Source organism: Mixophyes fleayi, chromosome 6 (assembly GCF_038048845.1).
Source record: "Mixophyes fleayi isolate aMixFle1 chromosome 6, aMixFle1.hap1, whole genome shotgun sequence".
In the NCBI taxonomy this organism is placed as follows: domain Eukaryota; kingdom Metazoa; phylum Chordata; class Amphibia; order Anura; family Limnodynastidae; genus Mixophyes; species Mixophyes fleayi.
The window spans coordinates 60210009-60237515 of record NC_134407.1 but is presented as its reverse complement, the minus strand read 5'-3'; the positions used below and the strand labels follow the sequence as shown (position 1 = coordinate 60237515).

The 27507-nt window shown below is 42.1% G+C and overlaps 1 protein-coding gene across 2 annotated transcripts in view; it reads left to right on the top strand.

Moving 5' to 3' along the window:
- The first annotated feature begins 995 nt into the window (after window positions 1–995).
- Window positions 996–27507, top strand: part of LOC142161239 (neurotrypsin-like) — a 49471-nt gene continuing 22959 nt past the window's right edge. For both annotated transcript variants that reach the window (XM_075216687.1, XM_075216686.1), the window contains exons 1-8: window positions 996–1311; window positions 4305–4350; window positions 21556–21798; window positions 22725–22863; window positions 24213–24385; window positions 24560–24707; window positions 26941–27119; window positions 27241–27382. In XM_075216687.1, coding sequence (XP_075072788.1) covers window positions 1240–1311; window positions 4305–4350; window positions 21556–21798; window positions 22725–22863; window positions 24213–24385; window positions 24560–24707; window positions 26941–27119; window positions 27241–27382 — 1142 coding nt within the window. In that variant the 5' untranslated portion in view covers window positions 996–1239. The remainder of the gene's footprint in view (window positions 1312–4304; window positions 4351–21555; window positions 21799–22724; window positions 22864–24212; window positions 24386–24559; window positions 24708–26940; window positions 27120–27240; window positions 27383–27507) is intronic.

Genomic DNA, 27507 nt, shown 5'->3' with positions numbered 1-27507 from the left:
ACGCTTTAAGTCACTAAGCTCTTCAGAACGATCCATTTTGTATCACAAATGTTTGCAAATGGAGACTGCATGGCTAGGTGCTTGATTTTATACACCTCTGGCAACGGGTCTGATTGAAACACCTCAATTCAATAATTAACAGGTGTGGCCAAATACTTTTGTCCATATAGTGTACTAAACAAAGAAAAGTAGAAATTGCACATTAACTTAAGGAATGAATTCTTGTAGTATTGGAAAAGAAAAACATTGTCACGCCTAGTTACTTTTCTGTTCACTTATTTCAGCATGTAGTTTGTTTTTTTTTCAGAGTGGTGTAGAGACCTTTGCACCCTGACAGAGCAACATTTGATTACAATTTTAAATCACATACTAAGATACAATTGGATTGTAGGACATCTATACCACAATATCAACCTATGCAAGACTGCAGATGCATGGAAGCCACAACATGCAAAGGATTATTGAACAGGCCAAGATGGTTAAACTGTGTTATTCTTTGGTTCTTGTCTTTGAAATTTGCAGGTTTATTTTCACCTATTTATTATTTACCTGTACTTATCATATAACATTATTACCCCGATTTAAAACCCAGGACAAAAAATATAATTGTACATAAATTAATTTGCAGTATTAGACTAGTCACTGTGGAATGTTGTTCTTCCCACTCCAAAGATTATTAAGATTGTCAGATGGGGTGCATCTGCTAGGATGGGTGACACAGAAATATGTAGGTAATTGCAATGCTAAATATTTGTCCTTTAAGGAATCAGCAGGATGCTTACATTATTAACCTATTTTATTTTAAAATACTTTATTTAAAATAGCCTTAAAAAATGCATATTGTAGTCAAATGCTAATCCAGATTTAGGGGCTCTTGTAAAAAAAAAAAAAATAAAGAGGGTGGGGTAGATGGGTTGGAGTGCAGAGTAAGGGTGGGACAGGGGAAAAGAGGAGGTGGTTGACTGAGACTTAAACAGTTGCTGAGTGGGTGGAGATGTGAACTGAAATCCTGGTACAATCACACTGACTCTACTAGCATGCACTTGCCTGCTACTTCCCTGGTTGATGATCAGCAATAACAGAATGCTGCAGTATTACAGTAACCCTTAATTCTACCCAAGCAAAAGAGCTGGAAGTGCTGCAGCTTTGCATCCAGGACTTCAATGAGGAGCAGACAGCTGACCCAGATAAAGGGAACAGTCAGAGGAGAAAGCAGCTGCATCCCACTGCTGAACCACAATGAAACCTGTGGGCATACATGGAGTGCTAGTCATTCTCATGTGCATCTGCTTCAAATTTGGAGACTTCCAGGTAAGAATTTATGACACAACCTCATCTCCTTTTAATAAGTCACAAGCCTTCAGTGTTATCAGTGTGTCAGACTTTGCCCTACTAATGACCATGTAATCTGTACTGCTTTGTACTAATAACTATTCATTTTCCTAATGCAGAGCAACCATATAGAGCAGATGCTATATATATTTTTTCAATGACACGATCTTGCTGCAATATGTTCTTGCTCTCCCCATCTATTGTATTTAAGGTAGCAGCACTGCAGTCGATGCAGAAAGTATGACAGTCATTATCTATAAGAGTCCTTTGGAATATGCTAACTCCCATGCCCAAAAAGATCTCCATTGAGACCTTGCAGGGGAAACCTCTGCAGTGAACAGTGTGTGGATGGTAAAAATAAATGAATGAAGGCTTCAGTGTGTGTGTATATTATATATATAAATATCCTTTTCTTGGTTCATTCTTCATTTTCTCATTATTATTTATTTTGCTTAAGGGTATCATTACAAGGGCACATATCAGTGATTGGGATGAACAAGGGTTAGGTTTGAGTTATCTATGGAATCTGCATCTGTAAATTCCCCAGTCCTGTTGTTCTGATTCATTGCACCCCTCTATCTATCCATCTATCTTTTGAAGCACCCAGCTGAATAGCTGTTGGACAAGACAAAATGCCTCTGGTGATATTGTGGCTTAGTTGCTTCCTTTGCTTGTAGCAAGTGGTGACAACAGTGCTAAAATCTTTGCTCCTAAATGCACTAAAAGGCCACCCATGCTGATTCATATACTCTTCTTATTAGAAATAATGGTGTAACATTTGTAAATATTGTTTTCTACTTTCTTTTTTTTTAAAGTCTGTTGCCTATTTGTGTTATTTTTTTCCTACTGTGTGTTTTGTAGAGAACAATTTTCCTTTGTACTGCATTTCATGAATGGTGTAGTGGCACTGTTAGTGCTGTTGAAGATCATTTATGTTTACACTTTTCATGCAATAAGTAAACTTGTTGTCATCATAGCCCTTCTGCTCCATGGGAGGTTTCTGTCCTCCCAGAGCTCGCCTTAGGAATGTAGGTAAATGCATTTATATTCCAACACAATAAACAGACTTTGAAATAAGGAATATTTTTACTTCTCCGGAAGGAAAGCTAAAGTTTTATGGCTATGTACTAAGTACTTTAACCCCTTCTCCAGGGATCAAATGAACAGAATAGGCTACATGTATGACAGTTATTTAAAACATGTTGGGCTTGTGTTTTTATGGGATTTGTATTTATAGCATACACTGTAATGAAAACATGTAAGATCATACCTTGACTGTAGTACGTTCTTCCCGGAATTCTATTCTGCGCTGTCTCCAGCTCAAGGTTACTATACACAGTGTTTGTAGACATAACTATAGTGTACGTCACACAGAAGACAAAACTACGTGATAACACATGCAGACGTTCTGTTAGTGGACTTCATGTTACATAGAGAGAACTGTACTAAAATAACCCTGTTCTTGTGATAGATTTTGATGTCTGAATAAACAGGAAGACCCAGAACTCTGTAAATGATAGTGTGAATTTTGTAGTAAAAGTCCATTGTGCCGGATTGTACAAGACCTCAAAATCTCAGTCCCACTATTCAGGTTTGAAGTCACATTAGATTAAGCTTTTAACTCTTTCAGTTGTGGTGATCAGTGATCAATTGTGATAAGTGATCTTTTATTGCCATGATAAACGGCGACTACAAAAACCGCTTTATCGCTGCATATTGATAGATAGGTCCCTGTTTACTATTTCAAGCAAGTACATTCCACCAGCGAGGCAGTAATGGGCAATATGATGCCATTTCAGCTTCACAACTATACCTAGAGTAGTTCATGGGGTGATTAAAAAAAAATTCAAAATGATAGAGCCTCTGGTCCGGATAGATTGTATTACCAGTATTAAAGACCATTCCAGTCTGAGTTCGTTCTTGTACTAGTAACACCAGTGTTGGCTAACCTGTGACACTCCAGGTGTTGTGAAACTACAAGTCCCAGCATGCTTTGCCAATATATAGCAGCTTGTTGCTGGAAGGGTATGTGTGGACTTGTAGTTTCACAACACCTGGAGTGTCGCAGGTTAGCCAACACTGAGTTACACTGTCAGGGCACCGAGGTGGGGGGAGGAGGGGTATAAAGTAGCAGGGTCCGGCCTGCTCTGGAGGCTGTCTGATGTATTTTACTGTTTGTCTGTTTTTTCTACAAGTGATTTTTTTTGTTTTTATTCTTCTCTTGGGGGGGGGGGGTGTAGAGGTGACTTATTGACTTATGAGTTGATTTTATGAGTTGCTGTCAGCAAATAAGATTTGCTGCAAATCTGTCTCTCATTCCAGGGTGCAGACCGTGGAGCACAGAGACACAGTGGTCAGCATTGTTGCCTCACAGCACGGGGGTCATGAGTTCAATTCCACAACAGATTTACCTACTATTGCATAGTTCACGTGTGTGGCCCAGCTTATGTAGCTTGAACATTCCTGGGTTTTGCTGTCTAGATGCGCACGTTATGCAGTAGTATGTGTGCTCCCATAACACTTGGCTGAACTGTGGAGTATATTCAATGTACTGCTCCGCTAACCAGCTCACAGAATGGAGTGTAAATGTGGAATGGTACCCACCTACTTCCCCTCTCTGCAAGCTATTATTGCACTCCCCTAATACCCAGGGGTGGATAAATCGCACCCTTACCTCTAAAGAAAAAGTTTACAATTGACACTGATCCTGAATTACATTAAAATAAAGCTTTCACTGAAATGACAGTACTGTTGTTTTCTTCAGCAAAAAGATGTAATGTTTTCCTGAAAAATATTGGCTTTCTACACTCCGCTACATATACAGTATATTTATTATTGTACATATCAATTTTATATCGGCTAAGCATGCCCTGCCGACCACTGTCTGAATTCCGGTTATTTCCTAGTTAAGATGTTTTGAAATATTACATTACACTTACTGGGATATATTTTCTGTTTTTGCTAATTCCTAGGATATCGTAAATTCCCTGCAAGCACAGAAACACCTGCCGACTACAGGTAAGGACATGAATCAGCCCTGAGTCACTGCTGAGGTTATGTATGATCTCACAGTTTAGGTGCTTTCTCCCTTTTGACTGATTGACTTATATTTTTTAGAATGTTAAATCATTGCCAAGTCATTTTAATGACTAGAATGTATGCTAGTGCTATGGAACCCTTGTGGAATCTTATAAATAACATAATAATAACAATAAAGTAAAATGGGCATAGGATAGATTAACATCTAAAACACTTATTTTTATATTATTGACATTCAGTTTAAGTTTAAAAAAAATTTGTTAAATTTGTTGATTTTGTAGTAGAGGTACAAAATTTCAGGGTTTTTTCCCATTTTATTTTATTATTTTGTAAGTACTAATGTTCTGTCTCTCCATCCAATCCTCACTGGGGTAAAACCAAACCCATTTTCTTCATATTTTTTATAGCAGGAAAACACTTTTAATATTTACTTTAACATAAGAAATAATTTTCAGCATTTTTTTTTTTGTATGCAAGTCATTTTAACGTTATTTTAGTACAATTAAAATTATGAAATATTTTACCTAATAGCAATAATTACACAAGTTTTAATAAATATGGTGTAACTCTTAGTCAAAAAAAATGTTTTTGCTTACATATTTTTGTGTAAATAATATTGTCACTGATATATGAACCAGTGTACAGTTCAACTGTATACAAAAGAGAAAGAAATCGCAAACAAATATTATTGATATGTAGTGTCTTCCACAATAATTATTGGTGGGGTGTCACTGTTCAAAATATATTTATGTTATAAACACCAATAGATATTGCAAAGGATAAAAAGCAAACTAGAATTATTTGGCATTCAAATTGACTAGTTCATACACTGTAACTCCGATAAAAATACAGCTGTCCAAAAGTATACCTCATACATTGGTATCGACACAAGGAGGCAGGTTCACATCCGTGGAGGCATGGTTGCATCTCGTTGGGACATGCCATAGCCTTTTGGGGGTTCCTTGCCCTTGAGAATCGTTAGGCTGCCCCCAACTCTCTCCCCTAAGAAAAAACAAAAACCCAAAAGTTGAATTTCCACAGATACCAGGGATGCACAGCACTTTCTCACCGTGGTAATGTCCATGCGCACCATGAAGTGCAGGAACATACCCCATAAATCTTCCTACAAGGACAGTTCCCTTAAATCATGACTGATCTGCCTAAATCGGGACAGTTTGGCGGTATGCACAAATATGCACTTCCAAAGCAGCTTACAGTATAGCTTATACTCATATGGACAAGTAATACTTTTATTGTGACAGATATGCATAGATTGACTAAATATATAAGACAAGCAGTCCAGTAGTAGATGTGTTGTCCTGAACATGAAATTTCATATGCAGAGAGAGGAGATTGGACTCCAAATAGAAAGGTTACTGTGGTGTATTTGTTTCTAAAAGTATCTACAAAAGAGTCACATCTTGACTACCTGGTTCTGAGCCAGTGGTCGAAGTGGAGGTATGGAAGATATAAGGGATTGAAATTTTACAATAGAGGCAGTAGGAGAAGTGACTGTATGATCATACCACCATATACAGCGGGTGAAATAAGTATTAAACACATCAATATTTTTCTCAGTAAATATATATTTAATGTGGCTATTGTAATGAAATTTACACCAAATGTCAGCAACAACCCTTGCAATCCATACATGCAAAGAAATCAAACCATAGTCCATAAATTAAGTTTTGTGTAATAATGTGAATTGACACACGGAAAAAGTATTGAACACATGAAGAAAGGGAGGCGCATAAAGGCATGGAAAGCTAAGACACCAGCTGAAATCTATCAGTAATTCGAAAGCAATCCTGCCAGCTGGTTCAGCCACAACTGATTGCCTATAAAAAGGTGTCTCATTCCGAAGGTGTCACACAAGAAACCTCTCATGATGGGTAAAAGCAAAGAGCTCTCAAGACTTTCGCTACCTTATTGTTGCAAAACATACTGATGGCATTGGTTACAGAAGGATCTCTAAACTGCTGAATGTTCCAGTGACCACTGTTGGGGCCATAATCCGGAAGTGGAAAGAACATCATTTCACCATAAACCGGCCACGACCAGGTGGACCTCCCAAGATTTCTGGCAGAGGAGTGAAAAAAATGATCCAAGAATTATCCAAGTTGTCCAAGAACCAAGGACCACTTGTGAAGTGCATCAGAAAGACCTGCAATTAGCAGGTACAATTGTTTCAAAGAAAACATTAAGTAATGCACTCAACCGCCATGGCCTGTATGCACACTCACCACGAAAGAGTCCTTTTGTGAAAGAAAAAACATGTTGAAGCTTGTTTAAAGTTTGCTGCACAACATTTGGACAAGCCTGTGAAATACTGGGAAAATATAGTATGGTCAGATGAGAGCAAAATCGACCTCTTTGGATGCCATAATACACACCATGTTTGGAGGAGAAATGGCACTGCACATCACCCCAAAAACACCATACCAACAGTGAAGTTTGGAGGTGGGAACATCATGGTGTGGGACTGTTTTACTGGCATGCTGCATATAATTGAAGGAAGGATGAATGGAAAAAATGTACAGAGACATTCTTGATAAAAATCTGCTGCCATTTACCAGAATGCTGAAGATGAAACGAGGGTGGACATTTCAGCAAGACGGTGATCCCAAACACAAAGCCAAGGACACTCTCAATTGGTTACAGAGTGTTAGGAACCCTTCCAGTCAGCACGTCAAAACCCAAAGTCTGCTCTGAAGTCTGGTGTTCACTGGAGCTCCTAGTGGTGGGGACAGTCTTGGCCGCAGACAACAGAGGGTCGAGAGATGAGCGCTGACTGCGGAGAACCCAGCTATGGTGGGTAGAAGCAACGGCAGAATGAAATCCGGGCAGGAGTCGAGGGCCAGCGGCAGACAAAGAAATTCCAAGCACAATCCGAGGTCAGGGGTCACAGGCAATACAACAGGGTCCAGAAACAAGCCAGGGGTTATACACGGGAGGTCCGGTCTAAGCAAAACAATCAAGGAGCAGAAACAGGAACAGGGAGCCTAGCTACGCTGGGAGCTATAACTGGCAGTGAGGCTCTGTCCTCACTGCCTTAAATAGTGAGGAACACCAATAGGAGCAGAGTGCCAGCGAGACGCCTCCCTAAATTCCAATATCACTTACAGCCTGTTAGAATATTAGCCAGTGCTAAGTTGTTTAGCCAGTGTGGGTTGCTGCAGATGCAGACAATATAGAAGAATAACAACAAAGGAGTCTAATTACCTCTGCGTGCATTGCGCCCGGCTGTAGGACCGCTGGTCGGGCGCTGCGGCAGACGAGGCAGAGCGTCCCGGTTGTTGCCCAGGCAACCGGGACACCGAGGGCGGAAGTGACGTCCCGGTCGTCATGGAGACGGCCGGGACGCCTGAGGAAACCGGAAGGGAGCCGCGGCGGCCCGTAGGGGAGCCGCGGCTCGTAACACAGAGAAAGACAGTAAAGCTGCCAGAATGGCCCAGCCAATCACCTGACTTGAATCCAATTGAAAATCTATGGAAAGAACTAAAGATCAGAGTTCATAGAAGAAGCACACAGAATGTTCAAGATTTGAAGACCATTTTCGTTGAAAAATGGGGCAAAATCACACTTGAGCAATGCATGCGACTAGTTTCTGCATACAGGAGGCGTCTTGAAGCTGTCATTTCCAACAAAGGCTTTTGTACAAAGTATTAAATGAATTTCAGGAAGCTTTTAAAGTACTTTTTCCCTGTGTCGTTTCACATTATTACAGAAAACTTAATTTATGGTCATCTATGGTTTGCTTTCTTTGCATGTGTGGATTGCAAGGATTGTGTTTTAAAACCCCAGAGAGAGTGTGTATAATTTGTAAATTAATTTTCCAAACAGTGGTCTGGTTTTAGTCAGTCGGTGTAAGGGTCCCTGGCGGTTTGAATGGAGAGCGAGAAGGGTGACCTCCATTGAAAAGGCCCATTTTGGGTCTTCTAACCTACTAGCCAGTTGTTGGCTAATCAGGAATTGCACCTGAAATGTGCTGTTAAAAAGCTGTGACTCTTTTTCTTCAGTCTCTCACTACCTGGGGTACAGGTTAGATGCCTGCTGAGAGACATTGCAGTTTGTTACCAGTAAGTTCTGTTATTTTGTGTGTGGGGTGAACACTAGGTCCCTCCACTTTAGAGAGTGTATTCTTTACTCTATTAGTTAGAGCCAGATAAGCTAGGATTTTTGTTTACATTTTGTTTATTTTTCTGAGCTGCTAAATAAAACGGTCTGGTGTAATATTGTTCGTCTGATGCATGGGGAGGGCAGCCATCTAGCCCAGGAAACTGCACCCCCTAATCTGATCTTACGACAAATTCTATACCTTTTTGTAATGATTATTATCTTTTATTTATAATGCACCGCAAGAATTCTGTAGTGCTGTACATAGGGTTTAGAACGTACAACAAAATAACTTGCGTACAAAAGTGGCAAAATTAAATAAATGCAAATAACAAATTTACATAATAACATTAAAACCCTAAAAATTACATAATTACTATAGGAAAACACTAAGGGCTAGATTTACTAAACTGCGGGTTTGAAAAAGTGGGGATGTTGCCTATAGCAACCAATCAGATTCTAGCTTTCAATTATTTAGTACCTTCTACAAAATGACAGCTAGCAGCTTAGTAAATCTAGCCCTAAGAGAGAGGAGGTAGGGGATGCAGAGTTGGGAGAGTTGGGAAGCCTACCAGGAGATTGGTAGGCTTCAATGAAAAGATGAATTTTAATGTCATGTTTGAAGGCTTAGAGACGTGTATAGTCTCTAAGCTAATTGGGTTCCAGAAGATGGGTGCAGTGCAGGAGAAATCCTGAAGGCAGAGTAGGATGAGGTAATTAGTGAGGAGATGTTAAGGCTCCTAGTATGAATACAAAGGAAAGTATTGGTAGTTACTGCAAACGGAGTGTCTTTATTTTGAACACTGGTCACAAAGGTAACAATAAAATGTGATCAATGTTAATACAGGCATCACAAGTCCATAGGCACAATCGGTAATGCTGGTAAGATGCATTGCAGATTCAGACAGGCAGTGGTAAATACAGAATAGTCTGGCACTTGTCGGATTGAGTGAACAGCTCACAGTTGCAGGTAATGAGGAAGCAGAAGATATTTGGCAGAATCAGATCATTATACAAACGCACACTGGATCAAACAGGAACTAAAGATTTGGTAATGCAGGTATCCATGTGTGAGGACACAACGGGGTTGGATCTGTAGTTCTCTAGGTACCCGACCCTCTAGGTTCACAAATCACACAGGTAAGGAGGCAAGAAAGAGATAATAACCACTTTATTTATTAAAATAAGAGGTGTGTTATTATGTGCACACATAAAGCAAATGCAACATGCAACAAAGTAAATGGAGAAACGTATTCACCCACCAAATATAACAAAATGTCAGTAACTTCACCAGTGTCAGCAAAAACCCTAAAAAAAGTCCCCAGCAGGTTACCTCAAAGCTCAAAGTCCCAAAGTTCACAAAACTCCTGGCAACAAAGTCCCCATATCAACAATCAAGGTGGGGAGGGGGGGCAGGAGTTCCGATCCAGTTGGTGGGTCTTTGTACTTGCTGATCCCAGTTCCCCAGAGTCTATGACTATCTCCCGAAGGTGTTCTTGTCCATCCTCCCACACTCGGAAGCATTCGTTTGTACCAGAAATTTCTTGCTGTCTTTAGGGCACCAAAGGCCCACTCACAATCCTAGGTCCACTCTATCTGCCTAGACTACTTTTTCTTGGTCAAGTCATTTAGGAGTTTGGAAACAGTACTATACTGGTGTACACATTTTCTGTAGATCCCTAGGAACGCTTGTTCATGTCTCCTGGTTGGTGGGTCGATGGCCTCTACTTTGGTCGGTTAAGGACAAATAATTCCCCTACAAACTCGGTGCCCTAAATATTTTACTTCTACCATTCCCATGAAACGCTTGTCCAGGCGGATGGTCAGCCCGGTCTGCCTGACCCTCCTCAAGACCTCTGCCACTTGCACTAGGTGATTCATCCATGTCTGGCTGAAAATGACTACGTCATTTAAGTAAGTCTGGGCAAACTCCTAACACCCTTCCAACAGGTCGCCAAGCATCCGTTGGAATGTGGCCGGATCATTCTTCATCCCAAAGGACATTCTAATGCATTCAAACGATCCCAACGGAATTATAAAAGCTGAACGCTATGGTTCTCCCCCACTCTTGGTGTATTGATCTTTTGACCCTCTACATAGATACTCTGCTCATAACTCTCATCTCATCTCCACCAACGTACCGTATAACAGTGACCCTCCCCCCTTTACTTCCTCGTCTTTTCTCCCTTTCTCTGTCTTATATTTACTCCCTCATTTACTTTCCTTCAATTGCAGTATTGATCGTGCATAACGTTGTTTGATTTTGCTGATGCTAAACACGTGCGTATGTTTTCTGCTGCCTGCTCCTCCAAGTGTTGCCTTTTTCATGTATACCTGACTCAGTCATTCATTTTATAATTTGTTATGCTGTATTTGCCTTTGTAAAAGTCAATAAAAATGTTTATCCCGCCCGCCCCCAAAAAATCAAAAAATAATAAGCTGAACGCTCCTGGACCTCAGGGGTGAGTGGAATTTGCCAGGAGCCCTTACTTAGGGCTCCCCCAAGCCTATCCAGCAGCTCATCTATCCAAGCCATGAGGCAAGCATCAGTGGTTGTGACTTTGTTTAACTTATGATTGTCCATGCAGAAGCGGGTGGTCCTGTCCTTTTTCGGGGCCAACACCACCCCTGTGGTCAGCATCTCTTCTATATCAGATTGTACTTGGGTAAGTACTGCGGGGGTCACATGGTACACCACCTGCCTTATGGGTTTCGCCTCTCCCGTATCTACATGGTGGGTGGCCAAGTGGGCCTGCTCCTTCTATAGTACATCCCTCATTTCCTTCCTCTGTCCCTCCTCTAGCTATTCCCACCATTACAGCCTGCATCCTTTTATCTCTTTTCACTTCCCCTATCCGCTGCAGCAAGAGGTCTACCTCTGTTGGATCCATCGATGGACAACATACCACCATGACCACCGTCTGCCGTTCCACATAAGCCTTCAACCAGTTAATGTGGATGGTTTTCAGCGATTTCTCATCATCTTGCGCCACCTCATAAAAGTAGGGCCACTAAATTATCACTATTTTGTATGGGCCATCCCAGGTGGCTTGAAGTTTATCCCGCCTCACTGGGATGAGCACCATCATCTCTGGGGTTAGTCTTCTATCCTGGGCATGGGCATCTTTCCACTCCCGCTGCCTGGTCTGTGCTCCCTTTAAATACCCTTGTGCTTACTGTGCTAATCTTTTCATTCTGGCCCTCATTTCCTCCACATATTGAGTATGGGCTGTTCATTGGCCTGGAATGTCTTTTCCCAACTCTCTTTGACCAGATTTAGGAGCTCATGGACCCTCTGGTCGTATAACAGTTCAAATGGTGAGTATCTGGTGGACTCCTGGGGCACCTCTCTGTATGCAAACAGGAGCTGCTGCAGGGCCCTTTTCCAATCTCTCCCTTCGGAATGTACATACACCTTCAGGTGGTGTTACAACATTCCTTTAAAACATTTGCATTAGTTTGGCGGTGGTTAGGGGTGGTTCGCAGGGGCTTAATGCCCCATTTCTCCCACAGGGTCTGGACTACTTCCCCTTGGAATTTTGGTCCACTGGTCAGAGACCACTTCTCTGGGATATCCCACCTGGCTGAAGATGTCCACCAGGGCCTGGCCACATGCTCAGCTTCTATGGACAAAAGGGCTACTGCTTCTGAGTATCTAATGGCAAAGTCCACCAGGGTTAGGACGAACTTTTCCCCAGTGTAACTGGGGATGGCTAGTGTGCCTATAATGTCTATGGTCACCCGGGCAAAGCACTCCTCAATTTTGGGCAGGGGCTGCAGTGGGCCTTTCCTAGGGCCTTTCCCTATCCTCTGGCAGATGTCACTGGAGGATTTATGCTGCTTCACATCCTGGGTGACTTGGGGCCAGAAAAAGGTTTGCAACACACAGGCCAACGTTTTTCTGGTCCCAAAGTGCCCTGCTGTGGGGATGTCATGGGTCAATGCTAACAATTGTGCCCAGTAAGCACATGGTACCACCAGCTCCTTCATCTCTGTCCCAAGTTCCTGGTCAAGTGTGGGAGTGACTGCCCTGTATAATTGTCCCTTGTCCCACACTACCTTGCTGCCTGCCATTTCCCTTCCCCCAGCGTCGGCTGCACTTCTCAATTTTGCTAAGGATTTGTCAGTCTGTTGAGCCTTTCTAAATTCCCTTTGGTCAACCTCCCCCAAACCAACTTCTGGCACAATATCCGATACCCCGGGTTACTCACCAATGGTGCTACCTCCGGCTCACTGACTCTGGTTGTCGGGGTGGTCCTTTGTAGGCCCCTTTGGGTTGGTGCGATCCGTGATGTGGCTCTGGCTTGGGCCTAGCTCTGACTTTGGGTCACGGCCTGCAAAAAGTGGGTGACCACACCCTAGCTCAAATTGTTTCCCAAGATCATCTTGGCTGGTAACACATCCAAAATGCCCACCTGCACCATGCCAACCCCTTGCTCCAGTCCAGTGGCCTGGATGTCTGTAGGATAGCCCCCCAACGGTGGAGATTCGGACCTGCTGTCCCTACATAAGTTGTGACCTCTTGATCATGTCTGGTTCTACTAGGGTCAGGGATGCTCCGGAGTCCCTCAACACCTGGACTTTGTAGCCCTCCAGCCACACATACTACAGATGGCCCTGCATATTCTTAGGGCTCTGCCTTCCCTCCCCCAAAACCAGGTTTACCTCGTACATCTTGTCCCTTGTCTCTATAACATCAGGACAGGAGGCCTCGACCTCTGTGCCGATTTCCAGATCTTCTCGATCATATTGTACAGTTCTGGCTCCCAGGAACTGGCCTCTGGCCTGGGGACATTCCCTTTTGAAGGTGCCCCATATGATTGCACTGATAACACCTCTTGGGGTTTAGGTCCCAGCGTCTGGATCCGGTTGGCTCCTCTTGTGGATTTTGTGTTCTCTTTAATAAAGGGGCCCCTGCTTGCACTGGTACTGCTGGAATTGGACGGCTCCCCCTTTACACAGCTGTTTGTAGCTGGCTGGCAATCTCTTGGTGAGATCCAGCCTTGTTTAAGGTACTGACTCTGCTTTGACTTGGAATTTGACCATCAGGGCCTTTTTACCAGTCCATAGTTCCCACATTCTTGAGGGCTTAGAGCAGGGGTGGGCAAACCAGTCCTCAAGGGCCATATAACAGTTCATGTTTTTAGGATTTCTTTAATCATGCACAGCTGAGTTAATCTATTTGGCTGGGTCAGTAATTATCCCAGCTGTTTCTACAGACAGAAATCCTAAAAACATGAACTGTTATATGGCCCTTGAGGACTGGTTTGCCCACCCCTGGCTTAGAGCCTGGTAAGCCTCCAGTGCTCTCCCCATCAAGCTGTGTCCCAAATAATTGGACCACTCCTTCTCCTCGACCCCCCCCCCCCCCCCCCCCCCATGAAGTTTTTGAAAGATCTGTAAGTGGGTATGAACCTCAGTCTCGGATTCCTTAAAATTCAGGACTCCACTGTACCCCAACTTTGGTCTCTCCGCCTGGCTTTTCCCAACCTTCCTTTCATGGTCTGCTAGGTACCTCAATTGTTATCCCCAACACTGCCTTGAGCACTCCTTCCCCCAACACTGCTAGCCATTTTTGCAGCTATGAATGGGGTGCTAGCTGGTGGTCTCTAGGGTGTGTCCATGGCCTCATCCTCTTCCCCTGACTCTTCCATCTCCTCAGGGTAGGTGTTTTCCCATTCCATTAACTTTGACGCCAGAATCTCCCACAGATCTGTGTCCCCAGAGTCAACTCCAGTGGTTCTGCAGAACCCCTACAAATGTTGCTTTCTGGACTTCAGATTGAACTTTTCTATGTCTCTCGCTTCTGTGGTCATGTTTGCTAAATTCTCCGTTAAGTTTTCTACTACCACTGGTGCTGACAGTCTGTTGCCTCACTTCCTTACAGAGGCTGACCGTATCTGGTACCTGTGCTCTACCCAAGTTTTGGAACTCTGTGATCCAGTTGCTGCCACCAAAATGTGAGGACACCAGTGATGGAACCGTAGTTCTCTAGGTACCTGGCCCTCTAGGTTCACAGATCACACAGGTAAGGCGGCAAGAAAGAGATAATAAATAAAGAGGTTATCAAATGTGTACACACAAAGTAGATGCAACACTGCTCGCCAAGGAGAAACATATTCCCCCACCAAATATAACAAAGTGTCAGTAACTTCACCAGTCTCAGCAAAAACTCCAACAAAGTCCCCAGAAGGTTACCTCAAAGCTCAAAGTCCCTACAAGTATCTCCCGATGGAGTGACGACAAATCAGTCCCAGAGATACAGCACTCGATCTGACTGAGCAGGTTCCTGTTTCAAATGATCTTCTCCGGCACTTTATAGAGTATGGGCTACTCAACACCAGTCCAAGTCCTTCTCCAAGGAAATCCCACAGCAACAACCATATTGTCCCTCCAGGGTTCCCTTTTAACACCCTTTAAAATCCCCCAGACTTGCCCCATCCCTTGGCCAATCCCCATTACATGTACAAGGAGAATAGATTACATGATTAGTCACTGGAGCAGAAGATACTGGTGTCCAGATATAGTAGATGTAGTGCAGGTACAAGGAAGTCTAGGTCTGAGATGGGAAGCTGAAGACTCTGATTTTCCAAGTTAGATAGTGGACTTCAGATATTGGATGTCTGGAGGCATCACCTAATCAGGCAAAAGGAGAGTCAGGCAAGCCAGGTTCAGAAGTCGGGAGGTCCACAAACAATACAAGGGAGTGTAGACAGGAGCAAAGGCAAACAAAGCCAAAGTCTGGGTCACAGACAAAGGTGCAAAACGGTGGAACAGGCAAAAGTCAGATAATCAGAAGAACAACACACAATTCACAGAAGCACTTACAGGGACCAAAAGTAGCAAACAATTGATGGACTGCAAGGAGCAATGTTTGGGACGGGTATCTAAGGCAGTGGAACACGAGGAGGTGATGATCAGGGAAGGTGGTTAACACTGCAGGTAGAAATGTCCCATGTCAAAACATCAGCACCTCTGATAGCATAGAGGTACTGCAGGCCAGATACAAATTAAGATCAGATTCCTAACAGGAGATGAGGTGGCTGTTATTGGCAGAGTTACATAGTAACATAGTTGATGAGGTTGAAAAAAGACACCAGTCCATCAAGTTCAACCTATTTTGGATCTCCTGCGATCCTGCACTTATATTTGAAATTGATCCAGAGTAAGCAACCGCCAATCTGTTTCAATTGTGAAAATCCCCCCAGACTCAATATTGCAGTCCTATTTTTACCATATATCCACTACTGTCCTACATTTTAATTAACGGTCGTATCCCTGGATACACCTTTCCGCTAAAAATTTGTCTAACCCTTTCTTAAACATATCTATTGAATCTGCCATCACAACCTTCCCTGGCAATGAATTCCATATCTTGACTGCCCTTACTGTAAAGAACCCCTTCCTTTGCTGGTTGTGAAATTTCCTCTCCTCTAACCTTAGAGGGTGACCACGTGTCCTTTGTATAGTCCTTGGGGTAAAAAGTTCCCATAAAAGTTCTCTGTATTGACCCCTAATGTATTTGTACATAGTAATCATATCTCCCCTTAGACGCCTCTTTTCTAAAGTAAACATGCCTAAACTGGCTAACCTTTCCTCATAACTTAATGACTCCATACCCTTTATCAATTTTGTTGCCCTTCTCTGAACCCTTTCTAGTTCCAAATTATCTTTTTTATAGAGTGGTGCCCAGAACTGTACTGCATATTCAAGATGAGGTCTTACCAACGATTTATACAGTGGCAAAATTACACTGTCTTCCCTTGCATCTATGCCCCTTTTTATGCATGCCAATACTTTATTTGCCCTTGCAGCTGCTGCATGACATTGAGCACTATTGCTAAGTCTACTGTCTACGAGCACTCCCAAATCCTTTTCCATTATAGATTCTCCTAAATTAATTCCATTTAATTTATAGATTGCGTTCTTGTTTTTGATCCCTGAATGCATAACCTTACATTTATCTGTGTTAAACCTCATATTCCATTTGGCCGCCCAATCCTCCAGTTTATTTAAGTCCCTCTGTAGAGAAGCTACATCTTGCTCTGATTTTATTACCTTACAGAGTTTAGTGTCATCTGCAAAAATAGAAACTTTACTCTCTAAACCATCACCAAGGTCATTAATGAATATATTAAAAAGGAGTGGCCCCAGCACGGAACCTTGAGGTACTCCACTTAAGACTTTTGACCAATAAGAAAATGTTCCATTTATCACAACTCTCTGTTCCCTATTCTCTAACCAGTTTTCGATCCAAGTACAAATGTTGATTCCTAGACCCGGTTCCCTAATTTTGTAAACCAACCTCTTGTGTGGCACTGTATCAAAGGCCTTTGCAAAATCTAAGTAGACCACATCTACTGTGCTACCCTGGTCTAAGTTTCCACTAACTTCCTCATAGAAACTAATTAGATTAGTTTGACATGACCTATCCCTCACAAATCCATGTTGATTCCCACTAATAATTTTATGGCGTACCAAGTAATCCTGAATACTATCCCTTAAAATACCTTCCAGTAGTTTCCCCACTATTGATGTCAGGCTTACAGGTCTATAATTCCCTGGTTGTGATCTCGTCCCCTTTTTAAACAACGGCACCACATCTGCTATTCGCCAATCCCTTGGTACTGAGCCTGATGAGATTGAATCTCTGAAAATTAAGAATAGCGGTCTAGCTATTTCTGAATTTAACTCCATAAGGACCCTTGGGTGTATGCCATCTGGACCTGGAGCTTTATTTATCTTAATATTTTTCAGTTGCCTTTGGACTTCTTCCTCTGACAACCAAGTATTAATTAATGGCATGGTTTCATTTCCATTTTTATGTATTACTTCTACCATTTGTTCCTCTCTAGTAAATACTGAAGAAAAGAAAGTGTTTAATACCTCTGCTTTCTCCTTAGTATCAATTATCAATTCACCCATCTCACTTCTTAGGGGTCCTATATTATTTTTTTTAATCCTTTTGCCATTTATATACTTAAAAAACTTTTTGGGGTTTGTCTTACTTTCTTTTGCAACGTGCCTTTCATTTTCTAATTTAGCCAATCTAATTTCCTTTTTGCATGTTTTATTACATTCCTTGTACCTTACGGAAGGACTCCTCTGACGCTTCAGACTTAAACAATTTAAATGCACGCTTCTTCCTTTGCATTTCTTCCCTTACCTTTTTATTTAGCCACATTGGTTTAGACTTGATTCTTTTAAATTTATTTCCCATAGGAATGAACTTTATACGTGTACATTTTAAAGACAGCCCACTTTTCTTCCGTATTTTTTCCTTCAAAGGCTTTGTCCCAGTCTATGCTCTTTATAGACTCCTTTAGCATATTAAAATTTGCCTTTCTAAAGTTTAAAGTCCTAGTTGATCCCTTATACCGTTGCTTCTGGAAACTAATTTCAAAAGAGACCATATTATGATCACTGTTTCCCAAGTGCTCCCTTACTTGAATATTTGATATTATGTCTACATTGTTTGTTATTACTAGGTCCAGTATAGTCCGGTTCCTTGTTGGTTCCTCTACTAATTGGGACATGTAATGGTCTTTTAGCGTGCTCAGAAACCTATTTCCCCTAGCTGTACCGCAGGTCTCAGTACTCCAATCAATGTCCTGATAATTAAAATCCCCCATAATTAAAATTTGACCTAGTTGTGTAGCCTTTTCAATTTGCTGTAGAAGTTGGGCTTCCTCAATCGTACTAATATCTGGCGGTTTATAGCATATCCCTATCAGCAACTTCTCTGAACTTTTTCCTCCGCTAGATATTTCCACCCACAATGCCTCTATATTATCACCAATATTCTCATATATAACTTCCTGAATACTTGGTTTTAATTCTGGCTTAATATAAAGACATACTCCTCCTCCACTTTTATTTACCCTATCCCTCCTGAAGAGAGAATAGCCTTCCAAGTTGACAGTCATGTGTATCATCCCACCAGGTGTCCGTAATACCTATAATATCATACTGCTCATTCATTGCTACTAGCTCTAACTCCCCCATTTTACCTGTCAGGCTTCTTGCATTTGCAAGCATACACTTAAGTCTATTGCCTCCCTTAGGTATTTCTTTTTGCTTTAAAAAGGGCCTCTACTTATCGGCTATGCTTCCCTTTCCCCCCTCTCCACCCCCTTGACTCTTGTTAAATTCCTCCTTACTACTCACAATGTCTATCCCATAAATACTTGCTTGCCCCTCCCCCCCCCCCCCCCGGAGCCTAGTTTAAAATCTCCTCCAACCTTCTAACCATCCTCTCCCCTAGCACTGCAGACCCCTCCTCATTCAGGTGCAATCCATCACGACAATAAAGTTGGCAACTGACCGAGAAATCAGCCCAGTGCTCTAAGAATCCAAAACCCTCCTTCCTACACCAATCTTTTAGCCACGCATTAACCTCCCTAATCTCCCGCTGCCTCCCTGGACTAGCGCGTGGCACAGGTAGTATTTCTGAGAATACTACCTTGGATGTCCTTGCCTTAAGTTTGAGACCTATGTCTCTGAAATCATTCTTTAGGACACCCCTTCTCCTTCCTACACCAATCTTTTAGCCACGCATTAACCTCCCTAATCTCCCGCTGCCTCCCTGGATTAGCGCGTGGCACAGGTAGTATTTCTGAGAATACTACCTTGGATGTCCTTGCCTTAAGTTTGAGACCTATGTCTCTGAAATCATTCTTTAGGACACCCCTTCTTCCTCTAACTCGGTCATTGGTGCCAACATGCACCAAAACCGCTGGGTCATTCCCAGCCCCTCCCAACAATCTGTCGACCCGATCCGCAATATGCAGAGCCCGAGCACCCGGGAGACAACACACTGTTCGGCATGCACGGTCCCGGTAACAGATTGCCCTATCTACCTTCCTAATAATTGAATCCCCTACCACCACAATCTGCCTGGGTCCCTGAGTAACTTTGGTCCCCTCTATGCTGGAGAGACCATTCCCCTGGTTGCTAGAGGAAGCAGTCTCATCCAACTCCAGCAATTCTGAACTGCCTTCCACAGTATCTTCATCCAATCTGGCAAATCTGCTGGGATTGCTTAGCTCAGAGCTGGCCTGCCTCTTCCTTCCTCTGCTACCCCTAGTAACTGTTACCCAGCTACCTACCTGTGCATCCTCCTCTGTCTCTGCTCCACCCTGCTCAGCTAACGCATCCACGGTGAGCTGTAAACTCTGCTCCAGGTTGGCAATGTCTCTCAATGTTGCAATGGTCTGCTTTAGATCAGTTACCTGGGCTTCCAAAGAGACCAGTTGCTCACATTTCTCACAGAGGTATAAACCTTGGAACACTTGCTCCAAGTGTGCACACATATGACAAGATATGCATTGAGTGAGATCATCAAGCCTGCTACTACTCATCTTATTATGGCTAACTTAACTTCTTATAGCCTACAGTGAACTTGAGAATACTAACCTTTACTAGCCACTTACCATATTAAACCCCTTCCTGGATTCAACTCCTTACTGGATCTAACTCCACACTTTAAACACACAGCACTTGAAATCAGACAGCAGTGAAATCACAAGCTGGGGAGGGAGTTTCTATAGAAATGAGGTTATATATTTTTAAGAAAGAGTTGTGACATCAAAGAGAAGATGGCTGATAGACAGCTTGGACAGATTGGAGTGGAGATGTAAATTTGGGTGTCATCGGCATAGAGATGATATTGGAGGCCAATAGAACTAATGAGATCACCAATGGAAGAAGTGTAGAGGAAGAAGAGCAGGAGGCCAAGAACTGACCCTTGAGGAATGTAGATAGGTAGGAGTGGAGGGAAGGTGGAGTAGAGATAGAAACAGAGAAGGAGTGGTTGGTGAGGAAGGAGGTGAACCATGTGATCCGATGGAGTTGAGTGTTTGCATGCTGCAGAAAAGGATGAAAATGGAAAAATGACATGTAGATTTGACAGTGAGGAGGGTCATTAGTGAAGTGGGCAGTTTTGGTGTAATGGAGGGATTGCAAGCCAGATTGAAGTGGATGTAGGAGGGAGGGGAGGCAAGGAAGGAGGTAAGGCAATTATAGTCAACCCCCTCAGGAATCTTGTAGGCGACAGGGCAGAAGCAGGTGAGATGGTAGTTAGAGATACAGAAACAGTCAAGAGGGGGTTTTAAAAGTATGTGAGAAACCAAGGTGTGTTTGAAAGAGGAGGAGAAGGTACCAGAGTAGCGGGATAGGTTGAGGAGGCGGTTGATCTGGGAGTAGGCAACAGGAGAGAAGAAACAGAGAAGGTGAGAGATGATGGGGTTGAAGGAGAAGGTGGCAAGGAACAATGTGGCAGTGGGGGTAGAGGAGCCTGAAGGGAGGATATGCATAACAAATGGAATTTATTTTTGTGGAAAAGTGGGTGGCAAAGTCAAGTACAGAGAGGGATGAAGGGGGGGGAGTGGTGGTGGAAAAGAAAGGAGTGGAAGGTGATGCAGGTGTTGCTAAAAATAAAGGAAAGGTCGCCCTATAAACTGCATTTGCTGACCAGAAACGAAGTCTGTCTTCAAGTCCTTCACTACATCCTGTGTGTTCATTAGTAAAACTGTTTATCTATCTCCTACTTGTCCTCCGGGGAAACGGCACTGTCTCATGTCTGCCTTGTTTGAAAATGAGTGTAAACTAGGAAGTTATACGCACGTTAAGAAAAAAAACTAATCTAGCTGTGTCATCATCATCAGCTATTTATAGAGCTCTACTAATTCCGCAGTGTTGCGGAAGTTTACACAGAACTTGCTCACATCAGTCCCTGTCAAATTGGAGCTTACAATCTATATTCCCTAGCATGCACATACACAGATCTATGGTCAATTTGATAGCAGCCAATTAACCTACCAGTATGTTATTGGAATATGGGAGGAAACCGGGGCACCCGGAGGAAACCCACGCAAGCACGGGGAGATTTGAACTCATGATGTGAGGAAGAAGTGCTAACCACTAAGCCACCATGTTGCCCACGGTGCCCTTAGAGTCCTGTGGAGTTTATATACAGTAGTACAGTTCAGACATGAACGCCTTTAAGCTCACTGTTCTATACCTTTCTATATTTTATATGTTTATTGCAGCTGTTCATTTTATTTGTAGGTTACAGCCTCTGCTCTGATGGTGTAGATTCTGTGGGATACTACAATGGTTCCATTTCAATGACTGAATCTGGCTCTGATTGTCTGAACTGGGCTGAGTTTCCTGATTATATGCAACAGTATCCTGGACGAGGACTTGGATACCACAACTACTGCAGGACTCCTGATTTAGGAATGACTCCTTGGTGCTTTTATCGGCAACACTCTGGAGTGATTAGCTGGGCTCACTGCGACTGCAGCCAGGGTACTGACCATCTGAAATGAATGTGTCTGGGGAGTATTGCATGTAATGTACATTGGGAAGTAGGCAACTTGTTTGTACACAGACGTTAAAATGCACCTGTCACACACCATACACTGTAGCGATAGGCAGACCTTTTTTATAGGTTTGGTAAATGAGTATGTAGTCATGGTCAGCGGGTGCCACGTGCCCCAAAGACAATTCAACAGTTATGTTAGGGGAGGGGAGTGGTGTTGGGGGTGGACTAGTGCTTCTAAAATGCTAACCACGCCTTGGAAGGAGTATCACACCTCCACATTGTGTTGCTATACACCCATTGTTTCAATTCCCAAGCAGGCTAAGTAATGTTGAGCGGTAGGAGTAGAATCGTACATCCCTAGGCCCCATAGCAAAATTTGAGGCCAGGCAATGCTGGCTCTTAATAGATCAGAATGGAGCTTCCCTACAAATGTGCCAGACCCCTGTATTAGACAAGGCCATTGCTCTAATACGGGGGCCTGAGTGGGCTGAGGGGTTGGCTGTGATGAATGGGGTGATCTGGGCCCCACGGTAGTTGCATCCCCTGTAGTGATGACCATTCCGCCACTGTTGGAAGGTATGACACACACAGTGGAGGCAACCATTTTGTTCCATTATGCATGATAATACAGACTATAAAATTTACTAGGCACTGCTGACATGGCACAAAGTAGTGTTCTAATTATTGTCTTTCATTAAAAAAAAGCCTCAGTATGGGATGCAGGGGTTAAGCTTAGATATCAGGAGGTGGAACTATTTAAGTGACCCGCCTACTGTGTTTGGAGCTTGCCTCTGTCAGTGGTGTCTGTCTCTGTACTACTAACCTGAAGGAGAAATAATATTTTTTATGTATATCATGGTTAGAAATACAATACATAATACAGTATATAATGACAAACTGTTCTTCAAAGGTACTGTTCGTGTGCTGGATGAACGTTCTTCTCACAGTGGTGCTGTAGAGCTCTATTTAAATGGTGTTTGGGGAACCATATGTGGGGACCACTGGACTGACTGGGATGCAAGTGTTGTCTGCAGACAGCTTGGAATCAGGTTAGAATGAGGCACCGCTGACTTGTGCATGGCAGTACTGGAGAAATAAAACAAATTGCTAATAAATTAATGTGATATGGACGGACCTAACTTATGAAGTGCACTGGATAGGCAAGGCAAATGCCTTGGGTTTTACCTCCTAGATCTTCCTTCCAGCACATTTCAAGGTGTATGCCTACTCTCCGCCTATGTTTCCAGAGGCAGAAGTCTGGACCGGTACACGGTACAAAAAGTGTAAATGTCACATCAAAGTCTAGCTTCCTACCCCTTTTATAAACTTCTTTTAACTAAATTAAAATTTTGTGTGGTTTAAATTTTTATTTATATTGGGCAATGTGCACCTAGAAATTTTCTTCTCTCTTTAAATGCAACTGGAAAGTGCAAAATGCTTTGTATAGAATAGGATGAAACAGTTCAGTTCAGGCCTGCTGCAAAATAGTCCTTTTGCAGAGTACATCAAGAAAAGCCCTTTCTCGACCCCTGATAGGTTGCATAAGATATGGCCAGCCCAGTCTAGGGCCTGTTGGCGCGGATGTGGGGAGATAATGGACATCTGCCATGTTTTTTGGAGTTGCCCCGTGGTCAGATTTCTCTGGGCAGAGGTGTATGCCTTAATATCTAAGGTTATTCAAACTCCGATTCCTAATACTCCGTAAGTTGCACCTCTACACTTTTTTCCTCCACAAGTTTTTATGGGAACAGTATGTTATAGGTCACATTTTTATAGCCACCCGTGCGGTGATAGCCCAAGCGTGGAAATCTGCTACGTTACCCTCGATAGTCAAGATAATTTCTAAGGTTCAGTCAAGTTGTGACATGGAAACTATGGGAGTACCATACACCTCTTCTGCCTCCTCTCCCCACATCAAATGGTTTGAATGGAATCCATATGTCTCCAAAACTTTGGTTCCGACAGTTTCCTTGAGGCCCCCGCTTAATCCGTCACAGTAATATCTAGAGGTTGCTACCTAAGCTGCAGCACAAATGATTTGTAATTCCTTAAGATGTTGGGATTTGTACTGTTTAATGCTATTGATACGTATTGAAATGTACTGCCTCCCTGAGCTGCATTCCCTGTTTGGTGAATGCATCTTAACCGGCACAACAGATTGTGTTCATAACACCTAGAACAAAGCACAAACCACACAAAAGCATTCAATGTGAACATTGGATGGGTCATGGACTCAACACAATAGGCTGCATCCATGTTCATCTGTTCTGTGTACTGCCAGTGAATTCTTCATAGGATCCAATAAATTCTATAATCTCCTCATTGCCAGTACATTCAAATGTGTTCTCTCCTTTATTTTTAAATGTAAATACAGTATTTATCTCATTGATTATTACAGTGAAATTGGCACAGCCAGAAAGATCTCTGATTATGGTTCATGGGTGAGCCCTGTACACCTGAAATCTGCCAATTGCCGAGGGGATGAGAAGGCCTTACTACATTGCAACTACAGCCATGGCAAAGGGTGCAGCCACAGACTGGTAGCTGCAGTAATCTGCTCTCCTCCTGAAGGTAAATCTTTAAGGCTTGTGTATGTTTACTGAAATTATCCATCACATTTAAAGAAAAAAAAAAAGGGATTCTTCAGATTGAAGTTTTGAATGGCTTGTGACCCTTTTGTTAAAGAATTTCCTACACAAAATGCCACTACTCATAAGCTCTTATTTTTCCTTCTCTGAAGAGCAGGTTTAAAGACTCCCCTCCGGCTAGTGGGAGGAAAGGAGCGATTTGAGGGGCGCATTGAGGTGTTTTTCAACGGCCAGTGGGGAACAATTTGTGATGATCATTGGGACGATAAAGATGCTGAAGTTATCTGCAGGCAGCTAGGATTTAGGTGAGTTGACTTGTCACAATGTATGTTTTCTACTAATTATTGTATATGACCATCATATCGGACACTGTCTTCCCCCCCCCCTCCCCCCACACACACACACACACACACACACACACACTTATTACAATAGGCACTACAAGTGTGGCGCATAAGATCTTAAATTATGAAAAATGTGATTTTGGGTGCCCAGTACTTGAGAACAAGTGTGTGTGTGTGCGCACACTGATTACATGGTCATAAATAAACGCTCTCTTATCGGAGCAGACTGTATAAATATAATTTATTTATACAGGTTTTTGAGATTCAGCTAGTTGTCTGTATGTACAAATCATTCAGGGAAGACTTCTGATTAGAGTTCATAAAATTGTTGCGTGTGTGGGCTTCCTGTGAATAATGTACCCTACTCCGATACCATAGACTGTGGGGAAGGTATTGCCTTATTGCTTACTTTATACTTACAAAGTCAAAATGTGCCGCAATCCAAAGCAAACCAATCGGCAATTAGCATTATTCGATCTACTGCAGGTTTTACATTAATATTACCTGATTGCTATGACTTGTTGCTTGTTTCATCAATATCGTCAACATTTATTTATATAGCGCCAGCAAATTCCATAGCGCTTTACAATTGGAAATAGACGCCGTAATCAAACAATACTGGGTAATAGACAGGTAAGAAGGCCCTGCTCGCAAGCTTACAATCTATGCACCTTATTTATAAATAATAATGCAATGGATCAGTGCCCAAATTGCCAAATTATCAGAGAAAATTGAAGAATATTTGCTTGGAGTTATCAAGAAAGAAATGAAAGAAAAGGGAACCCTCAAGACTCATGTATTCAGCTAATATCTCCTCTTAATAATCATTCTATAATTTAATTATAGAATTATTATAATTTCTAGAATTATTATTATTTTTATTTATTTTTAATTCTTTTAACTTGCATGTACCTATCTGGTGATATAGTGTTGTATAGAGGGTCAGTAGATGGACTTCACGGGTCTGTGAGACATAGCTTATGCATCAGGCACATTAATGGAATAATCGTGCTGCATTCCAAGCGTAGCAAGGTTATCCCACCACATACATGCTGCTGGTAAGGGATCTGTTAATCCGTATGCCGTCCACATTAACAGCAGTGAAATACGCAGCACTGACAGAAAATTGGTATTTGCATTACTTTCTGCCAGTGGTATTTACCCAGCTACAAGTACCTTCAAGGGCTAAAACATATTATAATGTGTTTATTGATACAGATCTTACTATAATGTGTTTATTGATACTGATCTTAGCAGTTGATTTGTAAATCCTGATTGTGGTGGTTTAATTTAGAATTTAATTTAAAAATGTTTTAAATAGCACTACATCAAGTTACACATAAAGCAATTAAAATGTAAATTCGGTCTGCAATAAAATCAATAAATACGTAAAGATTTATGTTAATCTCACATATTATGTAGCATTACTTAAATTTGAACAGATACTTTGGTCATTTTAGACCAAACTGCCCCAAAATTGTCCAAAATATCTAGCAACTCCAGATTAGCATCTTATTTGATAGTTACTGCAGAGAAACCAGCCAGCCCATACTTGCAGTTTGCCATTGAGTGCTACCGTTACCTGATCACTCCAACTTAGCCTCATGATCCAGGCTGTAAGCATTCAGGCTGAGCAACTAGATCACATGGGACTTTAATTAATGTGGTTGGCAACATAGATGGCCAGACTGAATACAACATAATAGCAATTTAAGTTCTACCCACTTAATTTGGCCCTCTGGGTCATGTGTTTATATAAAGCTTTTGGTTTGTTTACAAACCTGGACAAGGGAGATAAAATAAAAAACATCAACCAAATTGAATTGCCACTTGTTCACTTCAATTTTCCAGGCAATTTACCTTATTTTTCGTGCTGCTAGCTAAACAATAAAGGAGCATTCAAAAACCGGCCCAGGTCAGAAACGAGGGAAGTACAATGAGCAGGATAGTCGAAATTAGTTTATTTTTCATTAAATAGAGCTAGCCTTACTAACGAAAGATGAGACTGATATTTTTTGTGTTATAAATCTATGAAAAATATTTATTTATGCTTAACCTAGGACATCTCCATGTATACGTACATACCACAGTAGTGTGATGATTTTAAGGACTATGCAACTTGTACATCTTGCGCTCTATATCACAATGGCAAAATTGTTGCAGCAATTAGAGTGTAATTTAATGTATATTTCAGTGGCAAGCCTAAGGCCTGGGTGTGGGCACACTATGGACAAGGCATCGGTCCTATCTTGCTTGATGAAGTAGAGTGTTTAGGAAATGAGATGTCATTAGACCTCTGCCAGAAGAACGAATGGAAACATCATAACTGCGACCACATTGAAGATGCTGGCGTTTCCTGCAATCCCTTTATAGGTAGGTTAGTCATATTTAAAGAGGAATTATTCCTGTTAATAAAGAAAATTAATTGACATGTGCTTTTATTCAATGCTAATTTGACAGTATTTAAAGCATTTACATTTTATGCCTTCCACAGATGGCGCAGTAAGATTGTCCGGAGGTCACAATGCAGGTGAAGGACGAGTAGAAGTCTATTACAATGGAGATTGGGGAACTGTGTGTGACGATGGCTGGACAGAAATGAATGCCCAGGTGGTCTGCAGACAGCTGGGCTTCAGGTATTTAAAGGATTTAATTTCCCTATCAATTTCATGTTGGTTTTCATGGATGTTAATTGGAAGTAAAATATCTTCATTGAAAAGAGATCATAAAGTCAAATTTAATATGGGTGCTTCTATTTCAC